At 37.6% G+C, this 19609-nt stretch overlaps 1 protein-coding gene across 1 annotated transcript in view; it reads left to right on the top strand.

The window, feature by feature from the left end:
* Positions 1-19609, top strand: part of TYR (tyrosinase) — a gene marked incomplete at its 3' end in the record, with an annotated part of 110604 nt that overhangs the window by 52307 nt on the left and 38688 nt on the right. Inside the window, exon 3 of the mRNA XM_082660341.1 lies at positions 6962-7109. Coding sequence (XP_082516467.1) covers positions 6962-7109 — 148 coding nt within the window. The remainder of the gene's footprint in view (positions 1-6961; positions 7110-19609) is intronic.

Below are 19609 nucleotides of genomic sequence, written 5' to 3'. Positions count from 1 at the left end.
ACTATGATTGTGTTATTGTTGATTTCCCCTTTTATGGCTGTTAGCATTTACCGTATGTATTGAGGTGCCCCTATGTTGGGTGCATAAATATATACAATTGTTATATCTTCTTCTTGGATTGCTCCCTTGATCATTATGTAGTGTCCTTATTTGTCTCTTGTTGTACTGTTTATTTTGAAGTCTGTTTTGCCTGAGAATTGCTACTCCAGCTTTCTTTTGATTTCTGTTTGCATGGAGTATTTTTTTCCATCCCCTCACCTTCAGTCTGTATGTGTCCCTAGATCTGAAGTGGGTCTCTTGTAGATAGCATATATACGGCTCTTGTTTTTGTATCCATTCAGCCAGTCTATGTCTTTTGGTTGGAGTATTTAATCCATTTACATTTAAGGTAATTATTGATATGTATGTTCCTATTACCATTTTCTTAATTGTTTTGAGTTTGTTATTGTAAGTCTTTTCCTTCTCCTGTGTTTCTTGCCTAGAGAAGTTCCTTTAGCATTTGTTGTAAAGCTGGTTTAGTGGTGCTGAATTCTCTTAGCTTTTGCTTGTCTGTAAATGTTTCAATTTCTCTGTCAAATCTGAATGAGAACCTTACTGGGTAGAGGAATCTTGGTTGTAGGTTTTGTCCTTTCACCACTTTAAATATATTCTGCTACTCCCTTTTGGCTTGCAGAGTTTCTGCTGAAAGATCAGCTGTTAACCTAATGGGGATTCCCTTGTATGTTATTTGTTGTTTCTCCTTTACTGCTTTTAATATTTTTTCTTTGTATTTAATTTCTGATAGTTTGATTGGTAAGTGTTTTGGTGTGTTTCTCCTTGAGTTTACCCTGTATGGGACTCTCTGCACTTCCTGGACTTGATTAACTATTTCCTTTCCCGTATTAGGGAAGTTTTCATCTATAATCTCTTCAAATATTTTCTCAGTCCCTTTCTTTTTCTTTTCTTCTTCTGGAACCCCAATAGTTTGAATGTTGGTGCATTTAATGTTGTCCCTGAGGTCTCTGAGACTGTCCTCAATTCTTTTCATTCTCTTTTCTTTATTCTGCTCTGCAGTAGTTATTTCCACTCATTTATCTTCCAGGTCACTTATCCGTTCTTCTGCCTCAGTTATTCTGCTGTTGATTCCTTCTAGAGAATTTTAAAATTTCATTTATTGTGTTGTTCATCATTGCTTGTTTGCTCTTTAGTTCTTCTAGGTCCTTGTTACACGTTTCTTGTATTTTCTCCATTCTATTTTTAAGATTTTGGATCATCTTTCCTATTATCACTGTGAATTCTTTTTCAGGTAGACTGCCTATTTCCTCTTCATTTGTTTGGTCTGGTGGGTTTTTAGCTTGCTCTTTCAACTGCTGTGTATTTCTCTGTCTTTTCATTTTGCTTAACTTACTGTATTTGGGTTCTCCTTTTCGCAGGCTGCAGGTTTGTAGCTCCCGTTGTTTTTGGTGTCTGCCCCCAGTGGCTAAGGTTTGTTCAGTGGGTTTTGTAGGCTTCATGGTGGAGGGGACTAGTGCCTGTGTCCTGGAGGATGACACTGGATCTTGTCTTTCTGGTGGGCAGGACCACGCCCGGTGTTGTGTTTTGGGGTGTCTGTGACTTATTATGATTTTAGGCATCCTCTCTGCTAATAGGTGGGGTTGTGTTCCTATCTTGCTAATTGTTTGGCATAGGGTGTCCAGCACTGTAGCTTGCTTGTCATTGAGTGGAGCTGGGTCTTAACGTTGAGATGGAGATCTCTGGGAGAGTTTTCGCTGTTTAATATTACGTGGAGTTGGGAGGTCTGTGGTTGACCAATGTCCTAAACTCAGCTCTTCCACCTCAGAGGCACAGGCCTGACAGCCAGCTGAAGCACCAAGGACCTGTCAGCCACACGGCTCAGAAGAAAAGGGAGAAAAATGAAAGAAAGAAAGGCAAAAATAAAATAAAATAAAGTTATGAAAATAAAAAATAATTATTAAGAATAAAAAATTAAAAGTAATTTAAAAAGAGGAAAAAAAGAAAAAGGAAAGAAGAGAGCAACCAAACCAAAACACAAATCCACGAATGATAATAAGCACTAAAAATGATACCTAAAAAATAAAAAGAAAATGGACAGACAGAACCATAGGTAATATGGTAAAACCAAAGCTATATAGACAAAATCATGCAAAGCATACACATACACACTCACAACAAGAGAAAAAGGATAAAAATGTATATATTGTTGTTTCCAAAGTCCACCATCTCAATTTTGGGATGATTCGTTGTCTATTCAGGTATTCCACCGATGCAGGGTACATCAAGTTGATTGTGGAGATTTAATCCGCTGCTCCTGAGGCTGATGGGAGAGATTTCCCTTTCTCTTCTTTGTTCGCACAGCTCCCGGGGTTCAGCTTTGGATTTGGCCCTGTCTCTGTGTGTAGGTCACCTGAGGGTGTCTGTTCTTTACCCAGACAGGACCGGGTTAAAGGAGTAGCAGATTAGGGGGCTCTGGCTCGCTCAGGCGGGGCGGAGGGAGGGGTATGGAATGTGGGGTGAGCCTGCGGCGTTAGAGGCCGGCGTGACATTGCACCAGCCTGAGGCGTGCCGTGTGTTCTCCCAGGGAAGTTGTCCCTGGGTCATGGGACCCTGGCAGTGGCAGGCTGCACAGGGTCCCAGGAGGGGTGGTGTGGATAGTGACCTGTGATTGCACACAGGCTTCTTGGTGGCGGCAGCAGTAGCCTTAGCGTCTCATGCCCATCTCTGGAGCTCATTTAGGTGGCACTCTTAATCCCCTCTCATCACGCACCCCAAACAATGGTCTCTTGCCTCTTCGGCAGCTCCAGACTTTTTCCCGGACTCCCTTCTGGCTAGTTGTGGCACACTAGTCCCCTTCTGGCTGTGTTTACGCAGCCAATCCCAGTCCTCTCCCTGGAATCTGACCTCCGAAGCCTGAGCCTCAGCTCCCAGACTAGACTCACCCCGGCAGGTGAGCAGACAAGCCTCTCGGGCTGGTGAGTGCGGGTCAGCACTGATCCTTTGTGTGGGAATCTCTCCACTCTGCCCTCTGCACCCCTGTTGCTGCGCTCTCCTCTGTGGCTCTGAAGCTTCCCTCCTACCACCCCCCGTCTCCGCCAGTGAAGGGGCTTCCTAGTGTGTGGAAACCTTTCCTCCTTCACAGCTCCCTCCCACTGGTGCAGGTCCCGTCCCTATCCTTTTGTCTCTGTTTTTTCTTTTTTCTTTTGCCGTACCCAGGTATGTGGGGAGTCTCTTGCCTTTTGGGAAGTCTGAGGTCTTCTGCCAGCGTTCAGTGCATGTTCTGTAGGTGTTGTTTCACATGTAGATGTATTTCTGATGTATTTGTTGGGAGGAAGGCGATCTCCACATCTCACTCCTCTGCCATCATGAAGGTCTCTCCCCCATGGGCTTCTTATTCACATATCCTTCATAATAACATTGGAGACTTTCCTAGGTGCAACATCTGGAAAGTTAGCAAAAGAAGTGAGTAAAGAAACACCAGCCCTGCTGAAAACACTCTTAGAATAGCAATTCTAGTTTCCAGAAGCACCCCGAACCATCTATTGTTGGCTGAGGGCAAGCAGCAGGCAGGTTTCTGCAGAGAAATGGAGTTCAGGAGGAGAGAAGTGTCTGGTACTAGGATGGACCCTGGTGATGGAGATTTGTGGCAAAAGAGGCTTTTCTGCAGTGGGAGGGTTCCGTCTTCTTGGCTAGCAGCTCTCATGATAGGCACCCATTTATCAAATGCAACAAGCTTAGAGAAATGATAGGTATTACTCAGGAAGCACTCATTTTGTGCCAGATTCTATACTAGATGCATCACACCTGTTATCAAAAAAATCCTCATCAGACTATGAGAGATGGGCATTAATTATTCCCTCTCTTACCAATGAAGAACTGAGACTCACAAAATATAACTTGACAAAGGTAATACTTTCACTAAGTAACACAGAATTTAAACCCAGGTTGCTTAGCTCTAAAAATCTTTTCTGTACAGCAGTATCTTCAAATTGGGATAGATACTACTATAGGTTCACTAAGACTCTCTAAAGGGTACATGGCACAGAGAGTTTTAAAGAAATTTATTTCCAGATCTTCCTCCCATCTGTTGTTTTCTAAAATGAATCTGAATGAGAAGCCTCCTGAATGTTCTTCTTTACCACCTCCCCTTTCACAATCTCCCTTCGACTTTTCAGAAGAAAGTCATACCTCTCACCTAAACTGGATCCATTCTCATCACTAAGCATGCACAGAAGGGGTAAAAACTTACAGGGTACCAAAGCAGTGGAGAACTCAAAATATTGGTGCCATTGTCGCTGAAGTGAATGACTTTAATGACTAGGTAGCAAATGTCTTGAAATTTGGGTCCTTTGTAAATAGATCCATAAATTAGAAGATTGCTTTCAGCAAAGACTTCTTGATTGTGTTGTCACTGATGGATCAGATTATTTTGATGCTGAATCAGTTACGTCATTTTTGGCATATATAACTTAAAAAGGAGTTCAAGTAATTAAGTGAAATTCCTACAAAAATCGTTTCATTACCATCTAGTTTTTTATGAGAATAAAGTTTCTCAGGACTGTGATTTCATTTTTAAAATTTAGAATAGAAAATATGCTGAGCCTTATCTTTTCTATCAATGAGTAATATTCATCCATGGATGCATGCAATAATTTTTAATTACAATCTTTCACAAATATTATTAAGAAATAAATTTTCAATAAAATTTTACTTCTATATTTAATAGTTTATTTTGTAAAATATTTAATGTTTATGTCATTCCAATAAATTGTGTATTACTAAAAACTATAATGATAACAATCCAGATTATATTGGTCCCATGGAATTTTTAAAAAGTAATTTTAATTTTTATACCTATTTTGTTGTAGAAAAGTATGATAGGCTGATGAGTTTTTTAAAAATACATTTCAAGAATAACATACAACATTTAGGTATAATTTTGTAAGAAAATAGAATAAAAACATGAGATCAAGTGAAAAAGGAAATCCTATAAAATTTTAGCCTATAATAGAAGAGTTTGTGTAGGTACTTTTGATATGGATGAGGGTAAATATCAAATCATTTAATGTGCATACATTTTTATAAAGTGATAATACATTTTTATTTTAAAACTTATACTATTTGCAACATCTATCACTGAACTTTTGTCCTCTGAAACTATATACAATTATGATTAAAGCAACTTAGAATCTACTTAAAAATATGTGAGAGCATACATAAAACTTGGTTTTAAAACTTTCATTTGGTGCTACTCAAGGATAAAAGCTTAAAGACCATTGTTCTACAGACCTTTTCCCTCCATGATATGACTTATTGCTAATAAGAAAGACAGTGCACCAGTTCATTCAAGAGCTTAAGCTCTGGAATAAAACACACTGGTGTTCCAGCCTTCTCTTATTTTTAATCTTAATCTTTTTAATCTTAGACAAGTTACTTAAGCTCTCTAAACTGCTTTATCCAAATCTGTATAATGGAGATTATGAAGATAAACTGTAGAATCATTGTGAAGATTACATGAAATTAATCATGTTAAGCTTTTAGAAAAATTCCTGAACATAGTAAGTGCCATGTATATACAATCATAAAAGTTTTCATAGACAAGAGATTTCAGAGGGGAGATAAGTGTATGTTCTTGGGCTGTGGTTCCAGAGGGAATGGGGCTTGGTATGGTTTCAGAGAATGAGTACATAAAGCTCAAAAGGAGGGAAAAAAAATCGTCCGCTGAGGCGGCAGAAATACTATGAGCCACAATGGTGGGAGAGCACAAAGCTTCAAATGGAAAAGTGAAGAGCTGCACTTTAAAAATGAAGTTGACAACAAAATCATCCTAATTGTATGAAATGCAGCTAGATTTCCTCTGCCCATGCCCTAATGCCTGCACTGTTTCTATCCTACCTTTTTAAAAAAATTATAATCTTACAGTTTCTGTTTTCTTATATTTCTGAATTTTGAAATTCAGCATGTCCTTGGCCATAGTCCCTCAACTTGACTCCTACTTACCGTTTAACTCAGTTACTCCTACTTCTTTGTCTGGCTCTGAATCTGAGTTCTACTTATGTTTTGTGTTTTCCCTGAATGGACTGTGAAATGATATCATACTCTACCTCTTCCCTGGGAGTATGTGGGAGAGAACACAAAATATCAAGAGGTCAGATGTTGAAGTCTAATTGATATGGGTTAAAATCCCAACTCAACCATGACCTGTGTAGGCTTGGGAAACTCAGAACTTGTCTGAGCCTCAGTTTTCTCTTTTTTTCAATGGGGATACTTTCTAATCAACAGAGTTGCTATAAAGGCTGAAAGACTTATGTCACAAAAAGCAATAGCTCAATTAACATTCAGAAAATAATAATTCTTACTATAATTACTATTCCTTTTGCAATGAATGGAGCCATTTAATGGAGTCCTGCTTAACTTTGAAATAAATATTTTGCAAAATAAAACACATCACCTGATGTCCTCTAGACAGTTGAAGATGAATTGTAATGTCAAAAGTCACAAATTTCATGTTTTCTCTGGAACCAGAAAAAAAAATGAAAAGTAACCACCAGAACTGGAAAGCAAGGGAACACATAAAGGCTGGAAAGATCTGTTTCTACGTGCTGTTACAGACTGAAGTGAGAGTGACTGTGTTGATTATTATAAAAAGGTTTTACTACTTTTCAGGATCTAAAGGAGGAATAATAGGCAGAAGCAACAGAATGGAACACAGACTGGCTTAGCCTATTCCATTGGTTAATCAGTCCATTGTGACCAGATTGACACCATTCAACTCTACAAAGATTTATTAAATACTCACTGGGCATCTAGAATGTACAGAATCTCAATACAGAATGAATTTTATGGTTGATTTTATTACTTTGAATCAGGCTTTCAATTGTAGTTGTAAACCAAATGAGAAAATCATTTAGATTTTAAATCATTAAGACAAACTAATTTTTTTTTTCAATTTTCTTTTTGTCAACAGGATTTGCTAGTCCGCTTACTGGGATAGCAGATGCCTCCCAAAGCAGTATGCACAATGCCTTGCACATCTACATGAATGGAACGATGTCCCAAGTACCGGGATCTGCCAACGATCCCATTTTCCTTCTTCATCATGCATTTGTTGACAGGTTGGTTAGCACTTCTTCATAAATTATGTGCTTATTTGTTTTAAATGTAGTGGATGGCACGAAGATATACAAAAAGCCAACAGGCACATAAAGGTACGCACACCATCACTAGTCATTAGGGAAGCACAACTTAAAACCAAAATGAGATAGTACCTCATGCTTGTTAGAATGGCCATCATCAAAAAAAACAAGAGATAAATGCTGTCCTGGATGTGCAGAAAAGGGAATCCTTGTGCGCTATTGGTGAAATTGTAAACTGGTATAGCCACTATGGAAAACAACATAGAGGATTCTCAAAAAATTAAAAATAAAACTGCCAAATGATCTGGCAATTCCAATTCTGGGAATATATCCAAAGGAAACAAAACCGCTAACTTGTAAAGGACACCCCCATTTTCATAGCAGCACTATCTACAATACCCAAGATATGGGAACAACATAAGGGTCCATCAATGGATGAATGGCTGAAGAAGTTATCACCATCTCTACCTCACTCATGTTTCAGGAACAGGGACATAATATCAAATAACTAAGTGACTATTAGCCTGGAAGATTATTAGGCAGGTTTTTATTGCCTTCTTGGCAACTCTAATATTATAAGAATTAAATAATATCCCAAGTCAAGTTTTATTTAGAAATTAGTTTTTAAGAAAGTATATAAGCACCAAAATTATGATAACAATATAACATCAAAACCACCAAAACTATACATCAAGGAGGGAGGAAGATTGTGGGGGAAAACATCTTACCAGAACAGATAGACTGAACTCTGTTTACTGAGTCATTTTTATATCATATTGTCTTTGTGAATTTTTGGCATTTTTTTGATCTTTAGTGCCATCCCATGAACTTTAAAGAAGCTAGATTTCCTAGATACCTTGATGCCCCAGACAAGGAATATGCAAACTATGGCTTATAGGCCAAATCTGTCTCCTACCTTATTTGTAAATAAAGTTTTATTAGAACACAACCACAATCATTCATCTACATATTGTCTATGGCTGCTTTCACACTACAATGGCCAAGTTGAACCAAGACCATATAGTGCACAAAATAGAAAAGATTTAGTTCCTGGCCCTTTACAGAGAAAGTTTCCTGACCCCTGCCAAACCAGTGAATTCCATATTTATATGCCAGGTAAGAGAAAGAGGTTGATCTTTATCTAGCCCACCTATATCTATATTTATAGAAAATGCTATAACTGAATTCAATGTCTGGAGGCATTTTTTTAAATAGAGATAAAGCTATTATGAAGATATACAGCTTTTAGAAGCCACTCTCCCACCTTTGAAAATTAAAATTTTCTCTTTCTTAGAATTCTCTGTTAATCCTATCTTACTATTAGATACCTGCATGATTATTAAAGTAACTCAAAAATAATAAGCAAATGTCAAAGTAGTTTCTCATTCAGCCCTTGTAGGCAAGCTGATGAAGATTCTGGGGATGGAGAGGGAGGAAAAAGCATCATTATAAAGAAGGATAGAGGCCTGCGGATTGCCACAAAGTACTGTGGCATCTGAGCTTTCCTCTCAAGTCTCTTAATAGAGATGCATTTCTTCAATCAGATGGTCTTTTCGCTGCTGTTCAGTTATTCACAAATATATTTATTGAGCACCTACTATGTGCTGAGTACATTTGCCTGAATATTCCACATTCATTGTTGCTTCTATGCATTGCACTTACCAGTCTCCAAATCTGGAACATATTTTCCTTGACTTATCTAATTTCTATACAATCTTCAAGACTAGTTTCAATTGTTAGCTCTTCCATGAAGAATGACCATGCCTATCTAAAATCATTTCTCTCATCTAAGGGTGTATTGGAGCCAGCCCAAATTGGCTAGCAAGATTGAATTATGTACATATTTTCCCAACTTTGCATTCAGTGACCTCAGGCTGTAGCTTGAAACCAGTATTGGTAGGAGTGTTTACATCAGGAAACTGGCAAGTGCTACAAATCAGGGCTTTCACTCTGAGAGAGCTGGTTGTTAAAATAATGGCCGGCATGCCGCTGCTCCCATCTGTTAACTCACATCACTTTCTCTCTCTACTTCTTATTTTGGACACATCATTTATATCGTTCTTATTGATTATGTGCTTTCCTTACTGATTATTTGTGCTTTGTCTCTATGACTAATCTCTGAGCTACTTAATGGTGGGACCCACGCCTTGAATTCTATTTGCTTTTCTCACAATGTTTTCTTTAGCTTGTAATTAGTAGATGTGTAATATATTTCTATCAAATGAATAAATGATTGAAAACAACCTTAGCAAGTTACATTTATCATAGCTACAAAGGAAACTGCAGAGAAATCATTTTAACTAGAAAAAACTTTTTGCAAGTCTTGTAAAACACAAATCATTCAATGCTATAAACATGTTTTAAGATTTAGCATGTTTTAGATTTAGCAAGGTCTAGACCATTAGACCTTGTTTTAGGCACTGATTAAACAGAATAATGAGACAAGATCACTGGCTTGAAAAAGCTTAGTCTAGTGGGAAATACAAACAAGTAAACAACTATAGTACATTATAATTCACGCAGTCATAGGAGACATTCTTGGAAAGCTACATAAAAAGGATGATATATGAACTGAGCCCTGAAGAGCAGCAGGCCTACAAGACAAGAATGGATAATCAAGGATTGAGAACATAACTCTTACCTCATTGAAACCAAGCACAAGCTCAAAGTATGAACTGAAGAAGAAAATGAAGCTTAGGGTCCAAAATAAGGAAATATGCCTCAGTGGCCAGTTAGCTCACCACCAAAATGTGCCATTGTTGGGCAAATAAAGACATAAAGTAATTACAGTTATCTCTACCACTTTTAAGTAAAAAAAAGGAAAAATCAGAGAATGGATCTAATACAATGATTTTAAAATATAATATGTATTTAGTTTTTACTATGTGCTAGGCACTGTTATAAACTCTTTACAAGTTTTATTTTATTTAATCCACACCAACAAGTCTGTAATGTTCTAGATTAAAAAAGAGAGATGGAGAAGTTCAGTAACTGTCCCAAGATTACACAGCTAGTAAAGTGGGGAGTTGAGAGTTAAACAATGCAGTCTTACTACAGAGCCATGTTCTTAACCACTGTGGAGAATTCCTTGGAAAATGCAAAGACAAGTTTTCCTTCTGATTGCTCTTAGACTGAGGATAAATCATTTTCATTAAAAATTTATTCATTCATCAAACATTTTAAGTTTCTTCTATATTCTAGATCCCATGCCAGGTACCATGCCTTTTTAATTTATTGGTATGAATGACCTCCAGAGGCTTATAGTCCTTCAAAAAAGATAGAAAAGGGAAAAAAAAAAACCAACATAGCAATGTAGCACTGTCTATAACAGAAGTGTAAGAGGTATGTGAATCCAGAGAAGGAAGAGCTTAAATTATATAAGAATGGCCCAAACTGGAAGCACCTGACAACATCAGATGCTGGTGAAGATGTGGAGCTACAAGAACTCTCATTCATTGCTGGTGGAAATGCAAACCGCAACCAACTTGGAAGACAGTGTGGCAGCTTCTTATAAAACTAAACATATTCTTACCATACGATCCAGTAATCATGCTCCTTGGTATTTACACAAAGGAGTTGAAAATATATGTCCACACAAAACCCTGCACATGGATGTGTATAACAACTTTATAATTTCCAAAACTTGGAGGCAAGCAAAACGTCCTTCAGTATGTAAGTGGATAAATAAATGGTGGTACATCCAGACAATGGGATACTATTTAGTACTAAAAAGAAATGAGCTATCAAGCCATGAAAAAACATGGAAAAAACTTAAATATATATTACTAAGTAAGAGAAGCCAATCTGAAAACGTTATATATTGTATGGTTCCAACTATATAACATTCTGGTAAAAGCAAAACTGTGGACTTTATAAAATGATCAGTTGTCAAGGTTGAGGGCATGAGGAATGAATAGGCAGAACACAAAGAATTTTTAGGGCAGTGAAAAAACTGTATGATGGCATAATGATGGATATGTCATTATACATTTGTCAAAACGCATAGAATGTATAACACCGGTAGTGAACCCTAAGGTAACCTATGGATTTTAGGTGACTATGATATGACATTGTAGGTTCATCAGTTATAACAAATGCACCATTCTGCTGGGGGATGATGATAAGGGGGAGGTTATGCATGTGGGGGGAAGGGGATATTAGGAAATCTCTGTATCTTCCTTTAATTTTGTTGTAAGCCTAAAACATCTCTTTTAAAAAAGTCTTAAAAAGAAAGATAAGTATGGTTGTGACCTACTTAACATTTTTAAATAACTGAAATTATGACTGGTAACACTATACTGTTGTTGCCTAATATCAGATAGTGCACCATCAGGACTCTGATAAATAGAAATGTGAATGGACAGTGAGGGAACTGATGAATCTCTAAGAACTTGTCATAAAGCATACAATTTAGAAAAAAATTAACGACATTTACTTATACAAATTTAACCGAGGGAAGGCTGAGTAGCTCTTCTTATTTGAGTACTCTTCCCATGTTACTCATCAATAGTAACTAATAAATGAACCTAAGTATTTCTAGCATCTCTCTCTTTGTAAGGTGAAATAACAAACCTTTGTAATTGTCCAGAAATCACAAAGGTTATTTAAAAGATATTATACAAGATTTATGTCACTTTTTTTTATATTTAGGATCTGATTTGGGCAAGGCAAAATCAAAGAAGTTGTCAGAGGAAACTTGGACACGATTAAGTAGGATTATGAGTGCCAATATCATATATTTCATGATATTTTTAATGAAAGTGCCAATAAAACATTTTAAAGTTAAAAGAAAAGAAGGTAACAGGATTGTAAAGAAACTTAGTGCTTTTATAAGTGAGGAACAAGAAACCTTTGCTCTTTTTTTCTTTCTTAAACAGTCAAGAGTATAATACAGGCAACAAAAAGCTCAGGAAATTATTCTAGTTAGACAGAAAATATCTGCTGTCTAAAAAGTAAGAAAAAAAAATCCTTTATATTGTAGGCAAGGGCCATAAGCAATATTATCAGTCAGTAAGTCAGTAAGTAAGTAAGTTAATAAATAAATAAATAAAAAGTCAGTAAGTAAGTAAGCCAAGTCAGTAAGGCCATCAAAATTGAGAATATTTTAAGGTTTTTAACAAATTTTGTAACTTATTTTCCAAACTTAGGTATTATAAACCAGGTCAAATAAAATTCACTTTCCAAATTTCATCCTTCATTGGCTCCTCATATCCTGGAACATACTGGCACTTTAAGACAGACTTTAGGGGCTCCACCAGATGAGCACTAATTTCATTATAACATTAAGATGTTATTAACATGCAGTGTTAATAAAGATAGTCATTGTTTATCTTTAAATGAGTCAATAAATATTTTTTTAAAAAAGACTTCCATTGTATGACTGCACCATTCTTTAGTAATCATTTAGTCACTAGTTAACAGGCTTTTTTTTTTTTTTTTTTTTTTTTTTTTTTTGCGGTACCCGGGCCTCTCACTGTTATGGCCTCTCCCGTTGTGGAGCACAGGCTTCAGACGCGCAGGCTCAGCGGCCATGGCTCATGGGCCTAGCCACTGCAGGGCATGTGGGATCTTCCCGGACCGGGCCACAAACCCGTGTCCCCTGCATCGGCAGTCAGATTCTCAACTACTGCGCCACCAGGGAAGCCCCAGGCATTTTGATTCTTTTTTTTCTATCTTTTCTTTTTTAAACTATATATATATGTGTGTGTATGTTTGTGTGTGTTTATATTATGTGTATATATATATATATATGTATATATATATATAATTGTGGACATTTGTGAGTATAGCTAAAGAATAGATTTTTCACATTGGAATTGAAAGGTGAGAGGTTAAATACATTTAAAATTTGTTGATATTTCCAAACTGCCTTCCAAAAATGATTGTGTTTGCTACATTTCCAGAAATAGAGAATGAAAGTGTGTTGTCACCCTGTACCCTCATTTGCACTAGATGTCATCAAATGTATTAATCTTTTTAACTCTGAAAAGTAGAAAAATATTTATTTGTATTTTTGTTTCCTAGGCATGTTATAGATTAATTATACTTTTTTTTAAAATGTCTATTTACATTCTTTGCTATTTTATATTAGGTTAATTTGTCTTTTTATTATTGAATTATATAGGCCCCTCATAAATTTTTAGTTGACCTTTTTTGTCCTAAACATTACAAATATTTTTTGCAGTTTTAATCATCATTTAAGTATTATGGTATGTTTCTTGGTGTTCAGAAATTAATATATGATCTTTTATATAATCTTTTATATTCAATCTCTGTTCACAACTTCAGAGTCTTTAACTCTTTGTTCCTCAGTATTCTCATCTGTAAAAAGAGTGGATTGATCTAAAGCTCCATGGTTCCTTCTGGACTTTACAATCCTCTGGATAATGTGTTTTTGAAGAAATGACAGTAGAATGCATTAGCACAATTACAGGGCTTTAGCAGGTTTCTTAGTGACAGCTTAATCATGCTTTTAGTTATGATTAATAGGTAACTGACATATAGATAAATCCAATTCATAGTATAAATTATTTTTCTCTGCTATTCAGATTAAGGTCTGACAGGACTCTAAGCTTTTCTCAGATTTGTAAAAAAAAGTTTCTGGCAAGAAGAGACGATTGAAGAGTGGGCACCCTAAAAGAATGAATATGTTGGAATGTTTATTCTTTTTCTCTAAGAAGATCAGATTTGAGGCATGCTAAAGACAGAGACATTTGAAACTTTAAACCAACCTAACACTACAACACCCATCAAGCAAAGCTGATGTTTTAGCCATGGAATTAGGAACTTTTATGCTTATAAATTCCTTAGGAAGGAAGATGAGTATTGGTGCTGGATGGTACCCTATGGATAAATGTCGGAGCCACAGAAAGAGGGCTTTAGAAATACCTCCTTTTCCTTAATACTTCGTTGCTCAAGGAGGGCTCACGTGGACAAAAGCAAGCACATCTCTGCATGCAGCTGTTAATTCAACAAACATTAAGTCCCCTCTACGCTTTGTGTGCTATATTAGGCCATGGGGATTCAGCAGTCACTAATACTATTCCTCCCCACCTAATGCTTCCTGGTCCAGATATGTAAAAAACTAAGTAACATAAAACAAAACGTAACTTCTGCAATAGTAGTGGTTTAATAGGCCAGAGTATGCGGGAGTGAAGAAAAGAGCATCAAGGAAGTAGGGACCATAAGAATGGTCCTCCTCATACCCTGGATCTGTAGCACCTAGCAGCCTGCCTGGCACAGAGTGGACATTCAATGAATAGCTGTTAGATTCCAGTGTTCGGAATTCTTTTATGACCGGTGGCTTTATGAAGAATGAGTAGGATATTGACTCGTGAAGATTGGTAGTAACAACATTCAATTCATGTGGAACAAAACAAGAAAACCTCAGAAGTGTAAGGTTAATAGAAACTTCAGGAAAGAGGCCATAATTAAAACCCAACTAAAATACTGAAAGCACAGCTAATGTTTGAGTGCTTACTGTGCACCAAAAACTAGGGGCATCAATGGACTGACCCACTTAATAGTTAACAACAACCCTACCAGTTAAGTGGCATTATCATCCCCATCTGAGGGACCAATAGACTAAAGCACAGAGAGGTTAAATAACCTGTCAGGATATGAACCCATGTTTTTAACCTGTACTATATGCTGCTTCATAAAGTGTTTGGAGAGCAGAAGAAATGTATGTCTATATATAGAGAGAATATACTCTTACCCCAACGCAAGAGCAAGAGCTAACAGGGTAGGTGGTTATTTTGAACACTAGTCACCAGCATGGTTACTGCAGCAGGAGGCCAGTTGACCAAGCAGAATAGGTTGGTGAAAAATTTAGCAAGCTCAAATTGGGTGGGGTATGTGGAGGGGAGAGGAGGAGTGCAGGGGGCAAGCAGGGGCTAGACAGTGAGGGGTGGGGAATGTGAAGGGGAACAAAAACTGGGCCAATATTTGGAGTAAGTGTTACAGTTTAGAGTGCCCAGAAGTTTAAGCCTGCAGTTTTAACTGATTTTTAAATTTTTATTGAAATATAGTTGATTTACAGTACTGTGTTAGTTTCAGGTGTACAGCAAACAGGTGTAGTTCCCTGTGCTCTACAGTAGGTCATTGTTGTTTATCTATTTTATATATAGTGTATATATATATATATATTTTTATTATTATTATTATTTTTTTTGTGGTACACGGGCCTCTCACTGCTGTAGCCTCTCCCGTTGCGGAGCACAGGCTCCGGACCCGCAGACTCAGCGGCCATGGCTCACAGGCCCAGCCGCTCCGCGGCATGTGGGATCTTCCCAGACTGGGGCGCGAACCTGTGTCCCCTGCATCGGCAGGCGGACTCTCAACCACTGCGCCACCAGGGAAGCCCTATAGTGTGTACATTTTAATCCCTAACTCCTAATTTATCCCTCCCCTCCTTTCCCCTTTGGTAACCATAGGGTTTCTCTGTGAGTCTATTTCTGTTTTGTCAATAAGTTCATTTGTATCATTTTTTTTTTAGACTCCACATATGAGCTATATCATATGATATTTATCTTTCTCTGTCTGACTTAATTCACTTAGTATGATAATCTTTAGTTGCATCCATGATGCTGCAAATGGCATTATCTCATTCTTTTATGGCTGAGTAATATTCCATTGTGTGTGTGTGTGTATATATATATACACACAGAAGTTTGCAACCACATTAGTTCTTGCCCAAAATAGAACAACTGATCCTTAACTTTGCAAAGGTTTCCAATGTTGTTTCCAAATTCTTTAAACATCCTTTCGACATATCCTGTGGCATATCATTATGTAATATATTTTGATGCTAAGTTTCAATGCATTCCATGCATCTAAGATGTCATTTGCATGAATATACATATATATATATATATAATTTGTATATATTTCACATCTTCTTTATCCATTCATGTTAAACCCTCCTCTGATGTGGGCTGGGCTCCCCGTGGCTGAGCAGGCACTGACTCAGGAACTAAGTGAGGCTGAGGTAGAGAAGGCAGGAAGGGACACCTCTAGAAGCTCATAGTCTAGTTCCTAGATTCCAAGTGTGGATAAGAAGTCCTCTGGTGGAAGAACCATGAGACCTGGGGGCAGAATGCCTGTAAGCACGTCCTGGCTCTGTTCTGAGATACTTATATGACCCTGGGAAGGTTGCTGAATTCCTCCCAGCCTCAGTTTCCTCACTGACAAAATGGTGGTAATATTACTACTCTTCTCATAGGAATGTGACTTTACAGTTTATAACTCATAATATGACAACTGCTCCTTGTAAAGAGAGCAGAGTATAAGGGACTTCTATAAAGCATATGCGATACTTTTGTTCTGTACTCACTATTTGCAAGCACCCTCCAGGATCAACAACGCTTCCTTGGTTCTCCTGTAACCTGTCTCTTGAGTGCATGGGAATCCCAGCTAGGTATAAACCTGAAGTTCCTGATATTCCCAAGATCTAAACATTCCACGGATGGCAGGTCTGCCTCACTCCTCAGCTACAGATTAATTACATCTTTTGGAGTGACTTCTTGGCTGTTATTGCTCATGAGCCTTCCTTTCCATTCTATTCCCCAAGCCTCCCCTGGGCCATCCCGCTAAGAAGGCTGCCCCGACCCACATACCTGCAAACTAAATGCCTTGCTAACTAGCCAGCTCAGAAATAGTCCAGGCAGAAGGCAGCTCCCTGGAGCTTCAGGAATGAATAGCAGATTGCCTGCCTGCTGGTGATAGCACGGCCGAAGCTTGCTCAGAAAGACAGAAGTCCCAGGGTTAGGGAAGGAGGTGAACTCAGAAACCAGAGAAATGTGTTAAAGTCTGCTCTGGGAATCAGACGGGGTGGCAGAGAAGGACCCTTGTGTTTCCTGGTTTCTTTTCATACTGTTGGATTCTGAGCAGCTTTAAAAATGCTCCCTAGACTTAACTCCCTAGAACTAGTAGCATTTATACCATTATAGTTGTACTTATCCATATATCCACAGCTGATTTTTTTGTTGTCATCAGTGGATTTAGCTCTGATGCCAGTCTGCTTTGGCTAGATGTATTTGTAGGTTTGACTGTCTCTCTCACTCAATCTTGAGCTCCTTTAAGGTCGTGTTTGTGTATTGATCATCTGTAGCACCTAAACACAGATCCAAGCACCCAACAAAGACCCTGGCACATAGGAGACATCATTAAACACTTATTAGACTAAAGTGTTGCTGCACTTGATTAATTGATGAAGAGGCCATGTACTATAACTAATAACCTAAAGAATAGTCCTCCTACAATGTGGGGAATATCCCAACTTTTTGCGGGATTAATATGTCTTAGTATGAGGGAAATTAAATTGCTTAAATTAAAATCTTGATAACTTAAAAATCCCAAATGAAAGAGGATAAGGAAACATGAGTCGTCATTATTTTTGCTGAAATTTTAAATCTGAAAGAAAATTTTAAGATCATAGTCTAACCCCTCATTTAACAAATAAGGAAATTGAGGCCCAGAAAGGGTGACCTACCCAAGGACACAGTTTTCTGCAAAGTAGAGAGAAGAGTGTTTCAAGACCTTGTGGGGCAGCTGGGAGCTTTCAGAGACACAATGGAATATTTAACGTGACAGAGGATATTTAACTAAGGAAAGCAGAAGCAGTGTGACTATAGGAAGGTCCTTACCACCATCATTTAGAGATCCAGAGTTCAGATCTGCTGAAATAGCACCAAATATCAGATTCAAGGGATGAACAGGATTTTAAAACTAATCAAAAGGCCAGAAATTGGGAGACTAGGAGGCAGTAAATCATGTGATTAAGATCACAGATTTTAGCACCAGACATGCTTCATTTTGAATCTGAAGGCTGCCGCATCTAGCTAAATGATCTCTGGCAAGCTGCTTTTTCTCCCCTAAGCCTTCCTTTTCTCAGCCATAAAATTCTGCTAATACTAGTACCTACCTGAAGTTGTAGCTTTAATAATTAATATGATATTTTTATAAATATGTATTAAAGTTCTTAGCACACAGTTACACAACAGAAAATGTCCTTGCCATTAAGATACTTACTTTTGGGGCTTCCCTGGTGGCGCAGTGGTTGAGAGTCCACCTGCCGATGCAGGGGACATGGGTTCGTGCCCCGGTCCAGGAGGATCCCACATGCGGCGGAGCGGCTGGGCCCGTGAGCCATGGCCCCTGAGCCTGCGCATCCGGAGCCTGTGCTCCGCAACGGGAAAGGTCACAACAGTGAGAGGCCCGCGTACCGCAAAAAACCCCCCACAAAACTTACTTTCTAATTTTCTCACATTTCTGGAAGCTAGAAGTTTGAGATCACAATATCGACAGAATTAGCTTCTCTCTCCTTGGCTTGCATACGGCTGTCTTCTCCCAGTATTTTCACATGGTCTTCCCTCTGTACATGTCCGTGACCTAATTCCCTCTTTTTATAAAGACACCAGTTAGACTGGATAAAGGACCACTCTCATGATCTCATTTTAACTTAGTTACTTCTTCAAAGACCCTATCTCCTAATAGTTACATTCTAAGGTCTTGTGGATTAGAACTTCAGCATATGAATTTGGGGTGGGAAGAGGATAATTCAACTCATAACAAGTGGTGAGGATGAAAGTCAAACTGTAGTAGAATGAAAACAGAATAGGAATTGAAAATGTCAAGTTAGACCAAAGTTTTAAAACTGTGATCATAAACTAAAATAGACAAACTGAAATAGAAAGGACAGCAAATTGTTTGAGGAGAAGAATTAAGAAAAAGAGCTTTTTGGAGAGGCTTTTTTTCCCCTTTCACAATAAGATATACTGCCTGAATTTATAATTTAAGGGAATTATTGCTAAGGAAATGAGGAAAAAAAGCATTAAAAGTGAAGAACATTGAAATGCTCTAAAAAGTAAACTAAGAAAAAAGATACATGATTTCAATTCTACAAGATCATTATCTAGGGGAAATTATCCCATATTTTCCCCAGAGGAAAAATTAAAGAATGATAACTGATGTACAAAATATCCATAGGAAATGCTATATTCAGAACCTCATTTGTCAAAACATTCATAAAATGTCTTTTTATCATATGACTTTGTTTTATTAAGGTAATTTACATAATATGAGGGTTTCTGGAAATATCAAAACAAAATTTCTGCATATAGGATTGGCAAAGCAGAGAACCGAGAAAACCAAGGATGTACAATACAAATGCTGTTTCCATCCTGGAGTCAAAAAGGCCCAAGGTAGCTATTATCAAGTACCAAATGTCACAATAATCTAGAAATAACAATGGGGATGCGAATCTGTTAGAATCTCAGGAAAGACACATTACTATATTCACGACGTCAAAGGGCCGTAATGAAAAGAGTTTTCTGTAGCTGTGTCCTTATACAAAGCAAACTATCAGGAGAAAGATAAATATTTACCAAAAGAAAAACAGTTTTTTAAGAAAAGTTCTTTTCCCTCAAAAAAAGGAGCAGAAGCAGCAGAGCCCCTTTAATTTCAGGGATAAAAAAGGT

Source organism: Grampus griseus (genome assembly GCF_964374135.1).
Source record: "Grampus griseus genome assembly, chromosome: 8".
Lineage (NCBI taxonomy): Eukaryota > Metazoa > Chordata > Mammalia > Artiodactyla > Delphinidae > Grampus > Grampus griseus.
Note: the sequence above shows the minus strand (reverse complement) of the source record. Positions and strands in the feature narration are given on the sequence as shown.